At 49.1% G+C, this 18333-nt stretch overlaps 1 protein-coding gene across 3 annotated transcripts in view; it reads left to right on the top strand.

The window, feature by feature from the left end:
- Positions 1 to 1189: 1189 nt before the first annotated feature.
- Trappc9 (trafficking protein particle complex 9) overlaps positions 1190 to 18333 on the top strand; it is a 481588-nt gene continuing 464444 nt past the window's right edge. For 2 of the 3 annotated variants that reach the window (XM_029469729.1, XM_021182812.2), the window contains exons 1-4: positions 1190 to 1494; positions 4008 to 4600; positions 10172 to 10317; positions 11731 to 11859. In XM_029469729.1, the coding sequence (XP_029325589.1) occupies positions 4017 to 4600; positions 10172 to 10317; positions 11731 to 11859 (859 nt within the window). In that variant the 5' untranslated portion in view covers positions 1190 to 1494; positions 4008 to 4016. Of the gene's footprint in view, positions 1495 to 2193; positions 2325 to 4007; positions 4601 to 10171; positions 10318 to 11730; positions 11860 to 18333 lie in introns of those variants that run through there. The other variant, XM_029469728.1, reaches the window with a different exon arrangement.

Raw genomic sequence — 18333 nt, 5'->3', positions numbered from 1 at the left:
GTGCTCATCTTATCTATTTATAGAGAAATTAAGACAAAAGAACTTTGAAGGAGTTGGACATGCCCTGGATTGAAATCCTTAAATAGCACTAGCCACTTATTTGTTCCTAGCCAAGTGGAGCATCTCTTCTGAACCCCAGCGTGCAGCATAGCTCTGTTTTGAGAATATGTGTTGGGTAAGTGCTATGCATGAGCCTGGCTGTTGGCACACAGACCTCCATCACACACACACACACACACATACACACACACACCACACACAAACCTGAACACAATCACAAACCAAATACCAATTGGTTTTTTACTTTTCCACTGGCTGAGACAAGTTAAGTGTATTATTTTATTTAAAATATAAATCATAAAATGAGTTATAGTTGGGTAGCTGGGAGCAGTGGCGCATGCCTTTAGTCCCAGCACTTGGGAGGCAGAAATCGGTGGATTTTTGTAAGTTTAAAGCCAGCCCGGTCTACAAAACAAGTCTGAAGGCAGACAGGGCTATACAGAGGAACCCTGTCTCAAAAAAACAAAACAAAACAAAACAAAACAAAACAAAACAAAACAAGGGGGAGGAGGAAGAGAAGGAGGAGGAGAAAAAAGATAGCATGAACACATAGTAAATAAATGCTTGCTAGCTTAAAGCTATTGTTGACTGAGGTCACTCTTCTCTTGTGCTAGCTGAGGGGCCCACCCTGGTGTTTCTATTACTATTGTTGTTGTTGTTTCCAGGCAGGATTTCTCTATGTAACAGGCTAGCCTCGAACTCAGAGATTCTCTTCCTCTGCTGGGATTAAAGGCGTGTGCCGCCACCATTACTACATTTTAATGCATTTTTAATTGAAAAGAAATGCATGCATATGGTAGAAAAACGTCAATCAAAATATTATAAGCACATAAGGGAGAGTCTCCCCTTCTGTCTTTTTCTTTCTGGAGCCACTGTTATGTATGCACACTGTAATCTCTATACATTCCCGTTAATGTGTGTGTGTGTGTGAGAGAGAGAGAGAGAGAGAGAGAGAGAGAGAGAGAGACTCCCTGGTGATAGCTAGGGGTCTCATCTAGGTGTCCTCAGGGAAATGTTAATCCAGCCTGGAGTCGGTGACTGGCGGTTCCCACGTAGGCACCTCCCCCAGTAAAGGTTTTTGCGCTTTTCGCTCCTCCTCCGGCTCCTCCCATCTCCTGTCCCTTCCTGCTCCCTGCTCCCTCCCTGGATCCTCCACTTCCTTCCCTTCACACTAGTCTTCGTCTACTCCAGAGTCTGCCAGTACTACCCTTTCTTCTTCCTCCTCCTCTCTCTTATCCCTCCTCCTTCTTCTCCGCCTCCCTCGCAGGCTCCAGGTCTTCGGGAAAACCCGGAGCAGATCTTAGGCCGAAGCACGATCTTAGGCCTTGCGCACGCGCAGGAGCTGCGCCGGCTCGGCCGGTGGTTCGGAGGTTCCAGGTTGCTCAGTCCCGCTGCCCTCCAGGCCTCGGCTCCTGCTTGGGGCCGCTGCGCTGTGTAAGTGCCCGGCTAGGGCGGCGCGTTGGGGTTCCTGGCCGGAGGGGCTGGCTGGGGGCCTAGCCCGGTCTGCACCTGCCCCGGTCCCCTGCTTGTCCGGGTCCCTTGTCAACCCATATCCCCCCCCCCCCCCCCCCCCCCCTGCTTGCCTGGTCCTCTGTCAGGTCCCCTTGTCTGCCCAGGTCCCCTGCCCAGCCGGGGACAGCCTGCTACCCTGTTGCCAGTCGTTTGGCGCCCCGCCTACACCTGGGGTGCGGTATCCGCACCTAAAGGATCTGCGTACACCTGTCCGGGATGGGTTACACCTGCACCTCCTGGCAGGCCAGGCTGTCTGGCCCTAAGTCCCTCCTCTCTTCCGGTTCTGGGACCTGGAATTGGGCTACACTGCACCTCGTGCGCCACGCCCCTCGCCCACAATTCTGCGCCAGGAACAGGGTGCGCTATCTCAAGCGGCCCAGTGCCTCAAACCCAGCCCAATTTGCAGTTAACCTGGAATGAGATCTTTGCGCTGTAAACTCCAGTTTGTCTCCAGTGACAGCTTGGGAGGAGTGTCACTTTGCACTGGCCTTTGATCTCACCTCTCTGTTATATCCCCTCTGGTTACACTGTTAAGCAGAGCTTTCTGGTGTTAGGGGCCTTTAAGGGAGCTGAAACCAGGCTGCGTTGGATTCAGGGGAAAAGTATGAGGCCGACACACCCCCTTTAAAAGCAGTGACTTTGCAGAGTTAAGGAGCTACAGTTGCTTCCTCATCTGCCTTGTCTGTTATTACCAAGCAGTAGCACCAGGGGTATGACATTGGAAACCTAGTCATATTCCGGAAGATTTCCCGGTGAGGTTTGGTTTTCTTTGTAAATTGTTTTAGATGGTAGACTTATTAGTGGGATGGTGGTGGTGGTGGGGGGAGATAATTGTCAAGAAACTTAATCTTAAAAAAAGAAAGAAAGAAAGAAAGAAAGAAAGAAAGAAAGAAAGAAAGAAAACAGTCCAGCATGAGATTCCTCCTGCCCGGGAGGATTGCCCGTTCAAGGCCAGCTTGGGCAAGGAGACTCAGAGTCAAAAGAGGGGTGGGAGCAAGGGCTCCTTGGGAGAGCATTTACTAAACTCATGCAAGATCCTGTTCTGTCCCTAGCACCTTGTACAGTCCAGGGGCTCAACTATTGTATTCCAGGATCATTTCAGAACCATGCCTTTAGTTGTTGCTCTTCATCGTTGATCATTGCGGGGTGGGGGGTGTGGGGGTGGGGGGGGATGGAGAGTTGGTTGTTAGTAGTAGAGAGTTTCAGAACAATAAGATGGAAAGTTCTGGAAATGGATGATGGTAACATTGTACAACACCGAAGACTCGTGTTTTCGGAACTATATGCTTAAAAGTGGCAAATCTTAGGTTCATGTATTTTTAAAATATTTATTTATTTATTTATTTATTTTCTATTATTTTTTTTGAGACAGGGCTTTTCTGGGTAGCCCTGGCTGTCCTTGAACTCAGAAATCCACCTACCTCTGCCTCCCAAGTGCTGGGATTAAAGGTGTGTGCCACTACTGCCCGGCTGATTTATTTATTTTTATTTACCACGAGTACACTGTTGCTGTCTTCAGACACACACCAGAATAGGGCATCGGATCCCATACAGATGGTTGTGAGCCACCATGTGGTTATTGGGAATTGAATTCAGGACTTCTGGAAGAGCAGTCAGTGCTCTTAACTGCTGAGCCATCTCTCCAGCTCCCAGCATTGTTATTCGTAACTACTGTGCCATCTCTCCAACTCTTTTGTCATTCTTTTTTATTTTTATTTATTTATTTAACAAATATTCTTTTTGAGATGGGGGACTCACTATGCAGCTCTGACTGGCTTGAGACTTACTTGGTAGACTAGGGTAGATTTGAACTCACAGAGACTTGCCAGCCTCTGCCTTCTAAGAGGCTGGCATTAAAGGCACACTTTTTTTTTTTTTTAAAGATAAGCATGGCTGTGTAGTCCAGGCTCATCAGGAACTTATGGCTCAACACTCTGGCCTCCTGAGAGCCTTGCATTGATCATATTTCGTGACTCTGTAGAGAGACCACATCCCCATTAGCAGTTCTACCTGGTCTTGCTTTCCTAAGGAATACATAAGCTTCCCGTGGTAGCACACCAGGCGATTCTTAGCTACTCTTGCCTATAGCTTGTTTCACAGTTAGATGCCTGGTAGGACTTCTAACCAGGAGTGTGTTGAGTTTGCATATTAAACTGAGGGGTCAGACAGAGTTGGCATAGTGATACTCCTGTTCATGAAGAGCCCCCTAATGCTGGTCTATTTGGTCCATGGTTAGTTTCAACTCCGGCTTCTCACAGAAGGGATAGTTAGCCTTGTGGGGTACTGTGTGAATCACTTGTGGCCACCCAGAGTGATAGCCAGGGTTGCCAATGAGGATGAAGAGTGTGGCATGTCTCTGTCCACCACTGCTAATGTGTCATTGTGAGTTCTGCAAGGTAGAGATGTCTGTCATAGACTCTTTCCCCTTTGGACAGGCCCTCAGGATGAGCGTCCCCGACTACATGCAGTGCGCAGAGGATCACCAGACCCTCCTGGTGGTCGTCCAGGCCGTGGGCATCGTCTCTGAGGAGAACTTCTTCAGGATCTACAAGCGGATCTGCTCGGTGAGCCAGCTCAGTGTGCGCGACACGCAGCGTGCCCTCTTCATCCGCTACCGGCACCACTACCCGCCCGAGAACAATGAGTGGGGCGACTTCCAGACGCACCGCAAGGTGGTAGGCCTCATCACCATCACTGACTGCTTCTCGCCCAAAGACTGGCCACAGACCTTCGAGAAGTTCCACGTGCAGAAGGAGATCTACGGCTCCACGCTCTACGATTCCCGCCTCTTCGTGTTCGGGCTGCAGGGTGACGTGGCTGAGCAGCCACGCCCGGATGTGGCCTTCTATCCCAACTACGATGACTGCGATTCAGTGGAGAAGCGCATCGAAGACTTCATCGAGTCCCTTTTTATTGTGTTGGAGTCCAAGCGCCTGGACAGAGCCACCGACAAGTCTGGGGACAAGATCCCTCTTCTCTGTGTCCCCTTCGAGAAGAAGGACTTCGTGGGACTAGACACGGATAGCAGGTAAGTTTATGTAGGAATGGTTGACCTAGAAGCCCTAGGCTTGGGTCCTCCTTACAAAGCAGGCAAAAATGCTGCAAGGATAGTTCAAATGTGGTCCATTGGCCACAGAAGAAGAGGAGTCCCTTAGGGTCAGCACATACAGTCCTGGGTGTCACACATCCCCTGGTAGGACTTCCGCAGCCATTGCTGCCTGTGGGACTAGGCTATCGTGAGCTGGTATGAGTTGTGTGTGTAAAACATACAACAGGTAACTGGAAAATAAAAAAGAACCTAAAACATATCAGGAATAGCTTTTGCATTACACTGTTAGACTGGAAACAATGTTAACATTTGTTTCAACTGTTTTTATTTTATTACTTTATTTTTGTGACATGTATCATATAGCCTAGGTCGACCTCCAACTCTTTATGTATTTGAAAGTGACCTTGGACTTACGCTCCTCCTGCCTTCACCTCCCAAGTGCTAATAGCATTATAGGTGCAGACCACCAGACCCAACCATTTTAATGCTGTGTGGGAATCCTGCATGCTAGACAAGCACTCTATCAACTGAGCCGCATTGGTAGCCCTGTTTCTACTTTGTAACATGTGGCAACTGGAGCAGGGCCTGTGGCTCACACCTGTGATTCCAGCTCTCAGGTGGCTAAGGGTTTGGGAGCTTAAGACAAGACTAGGCTACATGGTGAGTCTGAGGCCGTTCTGAGCTACATCAAACCCCATCACCACCACCACAAGCAAGCAAAAGCAAACTATGTGGCAACTAGACACTTGAATTAGCCTCTGTGGCTGGTGTTTCCTCTGTTAGTTTGCTCCAGTGCACAGATGAGATGCTGAGGTTTGTTCAGGTTATTGCTGGGCTCTGGGAGCAGAGCCTAGTTCTGTGACTCCCAGGCCAGGAGTCCCAGGTCTGCAAGTCCCAGGTCTCTTCTTTATCTCAGAGCTGCAGGAGGTCAGAAACACCACCTGGAGGCTCCCAAAGAGCCACCTAGAGATGTGGAAGTGTCTCCATGCTCTGGGTTCCAAGGTGGAGCAGGACAAAGACTGTGTGTGGGTTCTGTCTCTAGCCATGTTCCCTGCATTTCCTTGGCCCACCATTATGGCCTTACTCTTCAGGCCTTTTCTTGTGCTCATAGCCCACTGCCCCTGTCGCCATCTTGCCACCGGCTGCCAGCAGAAGAGGTGAGATAGATACAAGCTCAGACAGCAGCCTTTGCCAGGAGGGGTTCCCTTTCCATAGGGAGAGCTCTGTACGGCTGAATCACTTGAAGGTATGATGCTCTCAGGCAGGAACCCAAAGAATTGAGTCTGTCCTGCTTCCTCTGTGGAACTTAGATCATGATCTCCAGTGAGGCCCAAATGACATAACATGCCCGCTGCAGAGTGGGTGCCGCAAAGTAGCGTGCTCTGGAATTATCTAGAGTCACATAGCAACTTCCTGTTTGGTGGTGGGTCTGACACCAAAGTGTCATGGGATTGAGCATAGCTCAAGGGCAGCCCTCTGGGTTGAAAGCAATGAGTAGCCCTGTCATACAGCCTGTGATGTTTGGCAAGGGCAGGAGGAATCTTCATGCCTCACCTGACCCGAAGCTTTTGTTGTGTCTCCTTCACCTTTGCAGCAGGCCTGTAGTTTCCTGGCCTGACTTTCTAGAAGGAAGGGTTAGAAAGCCAGATAGAGAGCATAGAATCAGAGCTGATGTCCCAGCCATGCTCACTCCAAAGCCTTTACTCAGGTAGACTTCATTCGGGGCTGAGTGAGGTAATGACAGCCCATCCAGCTGTCTCCATCACAATTCCATAGTGTGTTTTCTGAGACACTCTGGAGCCAGGACTGAGCCTCCCACTTGCCTGCACCGCCTGGTAGCATGCACACATGTCCAAAGTGGAAATGACGTGGTGTCCGTAGCTTGAGGGGAAGTGTCTAGGCACACGGTCAATTTGGGTTTGTCCCAGGAGCAATAAGGTGATTGTCCCCACAGAGCAAGCCCTCCTCTTAGCGTTGGGTGAGCATGTACCTGAGTCCCATGCTTACACAGGGGAGTCCTCAGGGGTCTGGTACATGTAGTGTGTAGCTCTTGGAGTTATTTTTGTTCCTGTGTGTTTCTAATTTTGCTTGTCCCTCTTTCTTTTCTTTCTTTCTTTCCTTTGTTTTCTATCATACCGCCCTGTGAGTATGTTGTTGGGTCTGAAAAGGTAGGCTGTGAACACGCCACTGAGAAAGTGGCTAGTTCCCTCATGAGCTGTCCCCATTGCTGCCATTGCTTCAAAAGCCAACACCGCTGCCTAGTTCCCTGTGTGTTCCGAGCAGTCCTTTAATTGTTCATTTCTTTCTTTTAGAATTTAGTCTCCTCAGCCCCTAACCCATTGGTGTTTGATGTTTGTCAAAAATACTTGCTCCAGAGACCTTTTTGGTCTTTAGTATTTGGTGACAAATGAGCCTTTACTAACTCCTTTTTTGTTTCGAGGGTGTGAGATGCTGGTCCATCTGGGTGGCTGCAGAGGTTTTCATGGGGTGGTTTTAACGTGGGACACCAAGAGTGCAGCCCCGCTTGCGCCAGGCTTGGAAGTGAGTGAGGCATGCGGCAGGTCACTGCGGCTGTGGGATGTGCATGGTGGCGGGGCTGCAGGTCAGACATGTGGGGAGCAGTGCTGCTGTGAGGATCTGCCCGCCTTCTCTCTTTGCTTCTCCTCGAGGGGTCCAGTCCCGCTTCCTTGTTTCCAGCAGCTTCTCCCCAGAAAGGACAGAGGTCATTCTCAGTGGACAGCAGCCTCTCTCTTTAAGAGGGCTCAAGGGTGACTTTTCAAAGAGCGGGAAGCAGTGACCTTCCAAATAGCTAGTTCGTTGAGTCTTAACCATGTGGAGGCTTATGTTACTGATTACGATTCCTCTCTGCCTGCAGAGCTCTGCCTAGGCTCTCCCAGGCAGGCTTTCTTCCCTGATACAGGCAGGAAGCTCACGCTGCACCAGATGGCATGTCACTCATCTGCATCACAGATCTAGACCCCTCAGCATCTGAAGTCAGCCTTCCAGGATGATCATTGGCTGACCTAGTCCCCACTGGCCCCCCCCCCCCCATTCACCTGACTGGAGGGCAAGGGTCTTGTTCTGCATCCTGCTGCTACGGCGGAACACTGCCTCTGAGCCTCCATGTATTGCCAGCGCTTTCATATTTCATTTACTTTGTCTCCATGGAGATAGGCTGAACTTGCTGAGAGGTTCCCTCCCATTCTAGGGGCCTGGGAGCAAAAGGAAATTATTGTCCCAGGCTCAGGGAGTTGGGGCTCTGCTGCAGGGAAATAGCAGGGAACCTACTATGGTTGCAGAGCCTTTCTGTCACTCACTAGGTCCTGCATTTGTTCATGGGACCATAGCTTGTCCCGGACTCTCCTCATCTCATCTGCTTACTCTAGCAGGCTTGTCAGAGACACCTTCAGAGATCTGAGTCCTGGTCTGTCCTCTGGGTTTCCCTCGTGAGGGACAAGGAACCTCCCTGGTGCCCCTTGAAGGAGAAATTGCCTTTCTTAGTGAAGACCCCCTTAGAAGTAGTGTGGCACACAGCTCTGGATGCTTGCTGTACATCAGGCCAGGTCCTGTTGTGTGTCTAGAGCCTTGGGAATAGATGAGCTGATCTGAGGAGCCCTTTGGAGGCTGGGGATGGGAAGAGCCCCAGTCGCAGGGAATATGGGCTCTCGGGGCAGTTGTCCTAAAGGTGTTGCATATGTGGAGAGTTGGCTGTCCAGATTGTGAAAATCCTGCCGTGGCTAGCTCTGAGTGACTCGGGCTCCGGTAGTGGCTTGTAGGCGGAGTTCATGTGGAACAATTTGCCCATAGTGGCAGGAGAGAGGCGAGGCCATCCTCAAGGGAAGGGCCCCAAGCAGGGGCAGGATGGGGTTTCCAGCTAATTTCCTGTCCCTTCTTTGGGCCCAAATGGAGGGTTGGGTGTTGGGAGTGGGGAGGGGGAGGGGGTCTGAGGATGTTGGTGATACAGGAGTGGTGGAAGAGGTCTTGGCTAGTTTAGTTCCTGTGATTGTGGTAGCTCCCAGGGAGAAGGCAGTGTGAGCTACCGTGCTGCCTGAGTATTTGTAGGCTCAGTGCTCTCTGGGGAAGAGGAGAAGGGGTGATGAAGCCAGCACAGCTATCTGTCAACTCCGACCCCAACTCGTGTCCCTCACATTGCCAACGGTATCCAAGGTCGGGGCGGCAGGCCTACTTCTGTAGAGTCATCATTCGCTAAGCGCTGAAGTAATTGGTCCGACATCACACAGCTAGTGGGTGATGTAGCAGGATCTAGGCTCAGGTTGGTCAGACCTTCTCTCTACTGAGTCTGCTCTGTGATGCTTGAACTTAAAGCAGGCCAGTTTTGGCGTCTTAGAAAAAAAAAATCTCCCCTTCTAAGTGCCCAAGCTCTGTCACAAGCTCCAAATTCCTTGGTAGTGAAGTGGAACCAACACCCCCCACCCCACCCCGCAGCCTCCCAAGTGACAGGTCACTCTGGCAAGGACCTGGCTTCAGATAACGAGCAGGAACAACCAAAGATGACACTTTTGCACTCCCTTTCTCTGAGGTATACCCTGTGTGAGTGCCCGAGGAGGGAGAGGACAGTGCCGGATCCCCTGGAGCTGGAGTTAGTGACAGTCTATTGGGTGCTATCACGTGGGTGCTGGGAACTGAATGAGGGTTATCTGGCTGAGCCATCTCCAGCCCCCCCAGAGTGATTTTTCTTTTTTCCCCTTCAGGTAGTGAGGCTAGGCCCAGGGCAGTGTGGCTTGTTAGCAGTGCCATCCCGGGTGGCCAGGGAGTAAGCTAGGAAAAGCTGAAGTACCTCCTCTCCACCTGTGCGCAGTCGTACCTTAGTTCTCATAGCATTGAGTGTAGAGATGCTAAGTAATCAGAGGCAGTCTCAGAGCCAGGGGGCACTGATGGAGTTGGGCCAGACTTGGCTTCACTTCCTGTCAGGTGCCAGTCTCTTTGATTTAGTCAGGACCTTACCCCCTCCTCTAGGGCTCATTCTTGAAAAGAATTGCTTCCGATGAATACCCCTGCATCTCCTAAAAGGATCGCCATCTTTGAAGCTGGTTAATAGTCAAAGGGTCAGTAGTGTTTTCAGAGGGTAAGCATTGGTCCACAGCACGTCTTCGCCAGTGTTTGAAGAGCCCCAGCCAGATAGCTGGCCAATGATAGGCCCCATCTCTTTCTATGGAATAGTCCTGGGGCTGAAGTTAAAAGGGGGGGAAGTCACTGATTTATTTAAAAGCAGAGACATACCCTCTGTGATAAGGTTGAAATTGGAGCTATCTGAGAAGAAGGCTCCTGCTAGAGCTGCATCTGAGAAGGGAACAGGAGTCGCAGCTACAGACTACTTTATAAAAACCACACCGCAGCACAGCTTTGAGGCCAGGACCCCTGTAGCTCACATGACTGGCAATGACTGCTGCTGGCTTCCAACCTTAGAGCCTAACACCGGCTTCTCAGCATCTCTTAGTGGTAGAAACCTGCATCGTGCTCAGCCCTATGCCTGGGGTGGAGGGGAGGGGCAGCAGTAACCAGGCGTCTCCCTTGGATTTTATCTTACAGACACTACAAGAAACGGTGCCAAGGACGCATGCGGAAACACGTTGGGGACTTGTGCCTCCAGGCTGGGATGCTGCAGGACGCCCTGGTACACTACCACATGTCCGTGGAGCTCCTGCGCTCAGTGAATGACTTCCTGTGGTTAGGGGGTAAGAGTGTCTGACCAGATGCGTGTGGACGTGTCCACTGGTATTTGACTATGAGGAAATGGCACAAAGAGAGGCAAGGGAGGGGAAGCGGGCAGTGCCTGCTAATTGCTCTGTGGGCTCATTTCCCGCATCTGCTGCTTACTCTGCGCCCTGCCTGCTCTGCATCCACTAAAGGAAGCATGTGTGTTCTTCTGCCTGTGTTCTTGGCCTCTGCTTTGGCTGCCACCGTCCATGCCCTTGCCTCTTCACTCCAGCGCACATTCTTCTTGCACCCATTAGAGGTCATGAAGATGTAGCCTGTGAGACAATCGGATGTACAGTATGTGTGTATGGGGCTACCTTAAGAAGGAGATTGGTCCACACGTGTCTGCTGCTATTCCAGATGGCACAGACGAATGTACAATACGGGGAAGGTAGTTCGGTCCTACCTTTAGAGTTATTACATTTTTTTGTTTTGTTTCTCTCTGTGTAGCCCTGGCTGTCCTGAAATTCACTTTGTAGACCAGGCTGGCCTCTAACTCAGAGATCCATCTGCCTCTGCCTCCCATATGCTGGGATTAGAGACATGCACCACAATCACCCTGCTTAGAGCTATTGGTTTTAAATCCCCCCTCGCCCCATCTCTCTCTTCCCTCCTCCTTGCCTTCACTCCTCTGTCTAGGATGGAGCCTTGCTTGCTAGCTGAACGCTCCATCACCACTGTGCACACCTCCAGCCCTACTGTTAAATGTTTCCAACCCAGCACACTTCCTGCTGCACAGAGCTACAGCTCCACAGCCTGGCACAGTGCCTCCAGTGTAATGTGTGTAAAACTGCTGGTCCCTCAGGGCCGATGCAATGACTTAGTGGGTAAAGGTGCCCTGCTGCCAAGTCTGATGCCCTGAGTTCAGTTCTCAGCACCCACAGAGTGGTAGGAGAGACCTAAATCTCCTAAGCTGCCCTCTGACTTTGACCCGCACACGATGGCACATGCCCTCATTTCATCCCATTAAATAAGTAAATGTAACAAACCAAACAAAAGAACCCTAAAAAGGCTGATCCTATGAACAAATGAAGAAATGAGAAAATGAAATTCTCCCTGCATATTCAGGCCATCAGTGGAGCTCTGAGCCTTGCTAGCCTCTTGTGTTGCCTGTTTTGACATGGCCTGTGGAAGGTGGGTGGCTCTCACTCTGGCCTAGAACTTACTATGTAACCCAGGCCGGCTTTGAACTTACAGAGACCTACTTGCCTTTTCCTCTGCTTTCCCAGTGCTGGCATTAAAGGCATGTACCACCATGCCCAGCTAGTGATTTTTAACTGTAAACTTTGTTTTTGGGAAATTGGCATTTTCAGATAAGCTGACTGTTTAAGTCATCCTGTGCCCCTGCAGGGTGACTTTACTAATCCTCTGTACATCTCTTCCCCATCCAGCTGCCCTGGAGGGCTTGTGCTCGGCTTCAGTCATTTATCATTATCCCGGAGGAACTGGTGGCAAGACTGGGGCTCGGAGACTCCAAGGCAGCTCACTGCCCTCAGAAGCAGCCAACAGACACCGGCCAGGTGAGCCTGCCTCTCTCCAGCCTGCACCCACTGCAGTCTCTAAGGAGAGGAGCTGTGCTGTCTTTTCCTTTTCATTAGGCCCGATGAGTGTTTCTAGGTAGGAGGATTCTGTGCAATCTCGAAGGAGACATTTTCTTCTGGCTTATCGGCCTGACTGGTACAGTGAAGGTTTACATGCAGTGTCTATCACTGAATCCTAGGCCCTTGGTGAAATCCCCTGGCAGAATGGACTTGGGCACCCATGTAATGGGTAACATTGGTCCCTGGTGCCAGTTTTAACTGCAGATGCAGGGACCAGGGATACTTCCTATTTCATTTAAAATTTCCTAGCTAGTTTATCTCCCCCCCCCCCAACCCCCCAGTTATTGCTTCCAGTGAAGAGCGAAAGACTTCTCTAGATGCAGAGATCCACAAGTGCTCAGTGAGCTTTTGATCTTAGTGTGTTACTAGTCACATTGTGGAGGCCGGGCAATGATGAGCAATGCCTAACTCCAAGCCAAAGACACTTGTGGGTCTGTGAGACCTTTAGAAAACCTCAGTGAAGAGAAAGCCACATTTTCTCCTCAGTGGGGACAGCACAATGTCATTGCCGGACACACTCTTTACTTGAAAGAGAAGGGCATAGTTTAGTATTCATTTCATTTATTTATTTAATTTGTTATTAGTGTTAGGTTGTGAGACAGGTTTTCTCTGTATAGTCACGGTTGTCCTGGGACTCAAGCGTAGAACAGGCTGGCCTTGAACTCAGAAATACACTTGCCTCTGCCTCCAGAGTTCTAGGATCAAAGGCGTGCGAGTGTGACACTATGCCTGACCCAAAGGAGACCATTTATTCTGAACCAAATATGAGTGATTATAGGCCACGAACATAGATTCGGTTTGTCCCAAGTGACATTCTTCTACTATGGACATGGTTATATGAGCTCTTTATAGTCAGAGAACCAAAGACAGCCATAAATGAGTGAACTCATCAAAAACATTGGCGGGGACATGAATTTGGGGGTTACAGCAAAACAGGGAAGTCTCTGCAGTAGGTCTCAGTTGCTATCTGATGACGTTCATAGCTTTAGGGTTGGTGGAAAGTAGGGCTCTGCTAAATTAATAATCCATTAGAGGATAGTCACAAGGACGTTGGCTCCGGGGTGGCAAGGAATGGCTGTTAAGGTGCTAAAGGCAGCCCAAGATAGTCCTGATTCTTGATCTGTCACAGTCAAACTCTGCAGTCATAGAAGCAGTCGTTCAGTCAGTCTGTGGACTCTGACGTGGAGGTGTGGCTTTCTCAGGGAGCTTCAGTCCCCAGGAGCGGATGTGTTAGAAGGGGAATCGGAGTGACTTTGTCATCACCTACTGTAGAGCATGCAGAAGCTGATAAGTGTCCTGGGTTCTGCGGGACATGCTCAGATGACGGCATGTGATTCTCGAGGGCCCTTTATGCCAGTGTGCCAGAAGCCCCTGATGGCACCTCCATCATCAGAGTGGAAAGGGAGTAGGGCTAGGAAGGCGATGCTGAGAGTAGGGAGGAATCTGCTCTGGCCTCCTGGGTTCTGAGCTCCCCCCAGATGCTGGGTTGCACGTTGGGTATAGCTGCGGGTCCTGCTGAGAGACCACAGCCTCTGGAGTCTCACTCCTTGTCAGCTCCCAGGTTGTCAGTGTGCCACCCCCTCCTCCTGCTGTGACTGTGAAGGCCCCCCTCCAAGCTTTTAGCTTAACATTGTAACCTTTCCTTTCTCGTTTCATCTTGTTTCCTTGCTGGGTGTGAACAGAGCTTAAGCAACAGAAGAACTGGTCCACGTCTCAGGAGAAGTGTCTTCATTTAGCTTTGCTTTGTGTGAAAATGTTGGAACTTTTCATTGTTGAGGACAGCCTGTACCTTAAAGTACTCAGGTGACAGCCGAAAGGCCAGGAGGTCAAAGAGACTGACTGCCGTAGAAGCAGAGTGGCCTTCTGCTCATTGCAGGTTGGACCCGGGGGACAGATGCACCATCCTCCTTCAGATTCTAATCTCTAGAGCAGCTACTGTGTAGTGTCAGCCCTGCCTTACGGCAGACAAGCCAAGCATCTAGCACCCTCCCTTACCTTCCAGCTCTCCTTTTTAGCCACAGAAGAGCAGAATCCCAGATGCATGTAACATTTTGTTACATGTGATTGGGACCAAGTCATTTAATCTCAAGGGGCTGAGTCAGGAGGATTCCCATGAGTCCGAGGCCTGCTTGAGCTACGTAGTGAGTTCCAAGCCAGCCTGGGCTATACAGCAAGAAAGTATTTCAAAAGACACTGAAGGGCTAGGAGTATGGTCCAGTGGGTAAAGGCATTGGCCACTCAGTCTGATGGCCTGACTTTGATCCATGTGGTGGGAGAGGAGAAAACCGACTGTCGCAAGTCGTCCTCTGACCACCACCACCACACACACACACACACACACACACACACACACACACACACACTCGCACACACTCGCACATGCGAAAAGGGTCTGGGAAGATGGCTTAGTGGGTAAGAACGTGTTTTTTAAACACGAGAAACACAGCACTGGGTGGCAGAGACAAGTTCTCTTATTTATTTTCCCTACTTGCTGTGACAATATACTCTGACAAAAGCAATGTAGGAAGAAGCTCTATTTAACTCCTAATTGCAGGTGGCAGTCCATATGGGGACGGAGTCACAGTCACGTGATGTTCATAATCAGGAAGCAGAGAGAAAGGACCACCAGCGGTCAGTTCACTTTCCCTGTTTGTATAGGGCCCGCCTCAGTTAACATAATGAAGACAGCGTGCCCAGGTGTGCCCAGCCAGCAGCCTGTCTCCTGGGTGGTTCTAGGTTCTATCTTGTCTGCAGCACTACCACACAGATCCCTGGAACTCATTGCAAGCCAGCCTAAGGGACCTTAGGTGAGGGACCCTGTCTGAAGGGGCTAGGGTGGAGCATGGTAGGGGAAGGCTGAGGCAGCTGTCAGTATTACTGGTTTTATGATGATTAGCAAGTAGTAACAGGAATGGACGATACTTGTATTTTTTAAAGAACTATTTATGTATATGAGCACACTGTAGTCTTCAGACACACCAGAAGAGGGCATCGGATCCCTATTACAGATGGTTGTGAGCCACCCTGTGGTTGCTGGGACTGGAATTCAGGATCTCTGGAAGAGCAGCCAGTGCTCTTAACCACTGAGCCATCTCTCCAACCTCAAGGATACGTCTACATTTTTTTTTTTTTTAAGATTTATTTTCACTCTGTGTGTGTGTGTGTGTGTGTGTGTGTGTGTGCATCTATCTGTCCGTCGTGAGTGCCTGCAGAGGTCAGAAAACAATGTTGCATCACTGGGAGCTAGAGTTGCAGGTAGTTGTGAGCTGTATCACGTGGTGGCTGGGAACGGAATTGTGCTCTCTGTAAGCGTGTAGGAGTTTCTAACCACAAGCTGCTTCTCCAGGCCCCAGGAATTCAGCTGAACACTTTCAGACCTCACAGACCCTGGCTGAATAGTTTTCAAGTGCATTTCCTCGGAAAAGGGGACATTTCTTTCCCTTTAAAAAAAAATTTAAAAAGTTTAAACAATTTTTGTAGTTTTTTTTCCCCTTAATTCTTTCTTTTAATCTGTCTTCCAATCCTAGCTTCATGCTACTCACAAGTGGGGGCACTGATCTTTATCCTGAAGATTTGGATGTGGACCTGTAGGTCTATAACTAAAGGACAAAATGTAGTTTCTTTAAAAAATTAGGGCTGGAAAGCCAGATATGATGCTGGGCTCACATACTCAGAGCATCTGGAAGGTGGAGGCCAGAGGCTTAGGAATGGAAGGTCAGCCTTAGCTACATAGTATATTTGAGGCTAGCCTGGACTACATGAGATCCTGTCTTGAAAAAACAAAACAAAACAAAACAAAACAACCAAGATGGAGATTGTAGCCCACTTGTAGAGTTCCTGCCTAGCACCGTGGGAGGACCTGAGTCCCTTATATAGGACCCCCACCCCAAAATGTATAGAGCACATTCAACTGGAAGAAAGTGTTTAGCATTGACTTGTAAAGGTTTCTTAGTAATGGTGGCCTCTACTTTTTCTTCTCTCTGAACTTGGTAATATTACTTATAATTAAATTGATCAAAACAGGCCTGAGGTGTGGCTTGCTGGTAGAACACCTGGTGCTCATCTCTGTCACTGGCATTTGATGGTGGGGACTGGCATGACACATGGTCCAGAGCCAGGCCATGGTGGTGCACGCCTGCAATCCCAGCACTCGGGAGGCAGAGGCAGTTTGAGGCCAGCCTGGTCTACAGAGGGAGTTCCAGGTCAGCCAGAGATAAACTGAGAAACCTTGTCTGGAAAAAGAGAAAAAGAAAAAGGAAAGAGGGGCTGGTGAGATGGCTCAGCGGTTAAGAGCACTGACTACTCTTCCAAAGGTCCCGAGTTCAAATCCCAGCAACCACATGGTGGCTCACAACCATCCATAAAGAGATCTGACACCTTCTTCTGGTGTGTCTGAAGACAACTACAGTGTACTTACATATAATAAATAAATAAACCTTAAAAAAAAAAAGAAAAAGGAAAGAAAAAGGAAAGAAAAGAAAAGGTCCAAATATCTACCAGCACTCCTCAGCCTCGGGCAGGGATTTACAGCTCCCCAGTGGGAACATTTGAGGGTTGGAGCAAGTACTCTTTTTTTTTTTTTTTTTTTAAAGGGACAGAGACTTGTCACCCAGCTGTTGAATTCCTGCTGAGTTAGGGTGGCAACTGAGTTGGCCTCTTACAGAGCCCCTGCCTGTCACCGTGAACTCTTTTTTCAGCGGCCTGAGTTTAAGGAGTGTCTGGGAAAACAGGACAGACTGAAGTCATGGTTATTTTACAGATTTGTTTGTTTATTTGACAGGGTAGCCCTGGCTGACCTGGAGCTTGAGATAGAGACGAGGCTGGCCTTGAATTTTTAACAATCCCATCTTCCTGCCTTTGTCTCTTAAGTGCTGGGTTTATGTATGGGTGTGTACCACCATGCCCAGCTACTTTTTTTTTAAAAAAAGGTTTATTTATTTATGTCGTGAGCCTCCGTGTGGTTACTGGGAATTGAGTTCAGGACCTCTGGAAGAACAGCCAGTGTTCCTAATTGCTGAACCATCTCTTTAGCCCCTAAATTTTTATTTGTGAGTATGTATGTATCCACTCACATGCTTGAGGGTATCTTTGGAGGTTAGAAGAGAGCATTAGGCTAGTTGTAAGGCGGTGGAATTAAACTCTAATCCTCTGTGAGAGCAGTAACCGCTTTTAACCGCTGAGCCATCTTTCCTGCCCCCTCAGTTGCCTTTAGGGAAAATACAGAGACTGGGAGAAAGTTTGGCAGCCTGACTGTAAGAAGAACCAGTTCTGAGACCCCCTTTCTGTTCTTAGACTGTCCTCTGGGAGCCTGTCTCTTTGGTTAATATCCGGGTGTCAGACTTTAGCTGTTGAACAGTGCCATCTTTCTATGAAGCTGCCCAGTGCCAGTGCTAACTGAACTTTGCCTGTGGTCTGCGGATTCTGGGGGATCCTTGCAGGACGTTCCATAGGTGGCGCTGTTGCACTTACTTATTATTTTTAAAGCTTTATTTTTTTTTTCTGGCTTCTACAAGAGGACCCAAAACCAGGCTCCTTGAATACGATTTCTTCATTTGATCCCCAGTACATACCTGGAAAAAGCCTTCTGGATATATGTGTTTTTCTCTGGTAGCTCAGAGCGAGGGTTGCAGATTTGCTATCAGATCAGCAGTGACACTGGACTTTCTCTGAGTATTAGGTAATGGTTAGCCATGATGTCACAGCTCTGCAGCGCCTTGCAGATGAGAAGAAGGCTGCCTGCCAGGTCTTAAATCTCCACTCCTGTGCTTATTAGCAAGCACCATCTAGGGTCCGGAGGAGATGCTGGCTTCCAGGTCAGCTGAGGTGGTTGCATGAAGGTGTTAAGATTCAACTATATGCATTCGGTGTGTTATTGAACTTTACGTGATACTGTGTGTTTCAAGTCAGGTCTGGCCACCCATCCTCAATAAGGCAAACAGAACCAACTTAAAAGTGGGAAGCAGGAAAAAGAAGATTTATTCCACGTGACCACATTGGGAAGAGGGATGAGAGCTTGTTGTGTAACCCAGGCTGGCCTCGAACTTGGTCCTGTCTTCTCTTCCACCCCCATTACTGAGGTGGCAGGCATGGTGGGTGTTGGATCCACCATTCTATAATGTTTGATTTCTAAGGAGTTAGAATAGGGAGAAATAGCTTTGTGAAGAAAGATCCACTTAAGAAGTAAGAGAAGGGGCTGGAAAAATGGCTCAGTGGTTAAGAGCACTGACTGCTCTTCCAGAGGTTCTGAGTTCAATTCCCAGCAACCACATGGTGGCTCACAACCATCTATAATGGGATCGGATACCCTCTTCTGGTGTGTCTGAAGACAGCTATAGTATACTCATATACATAAAATAATAAGCATTTAAAAAATGTTTTAAAAAACAAGAAGTA

This window comes from Mus caroli, chromosome 15 (assembly GCF_900094665.2).
Source record: "Mus caroli chromosome 15, CAROLI_EIJ_v1.1, whole genome shotgun sequence".
NCBI classification, from domain to species: domain Eukaryota; kingdom Metazoa; phylum Chordata; class Mammalia; order Rodentia; family Muridae; genus Mus; species Mus caroli.
The sequence above is the reverse complement of the archived record's forward strand: the minus strand, read 5'-3'. Positions and strand labels throughout refer to the sequence as shown.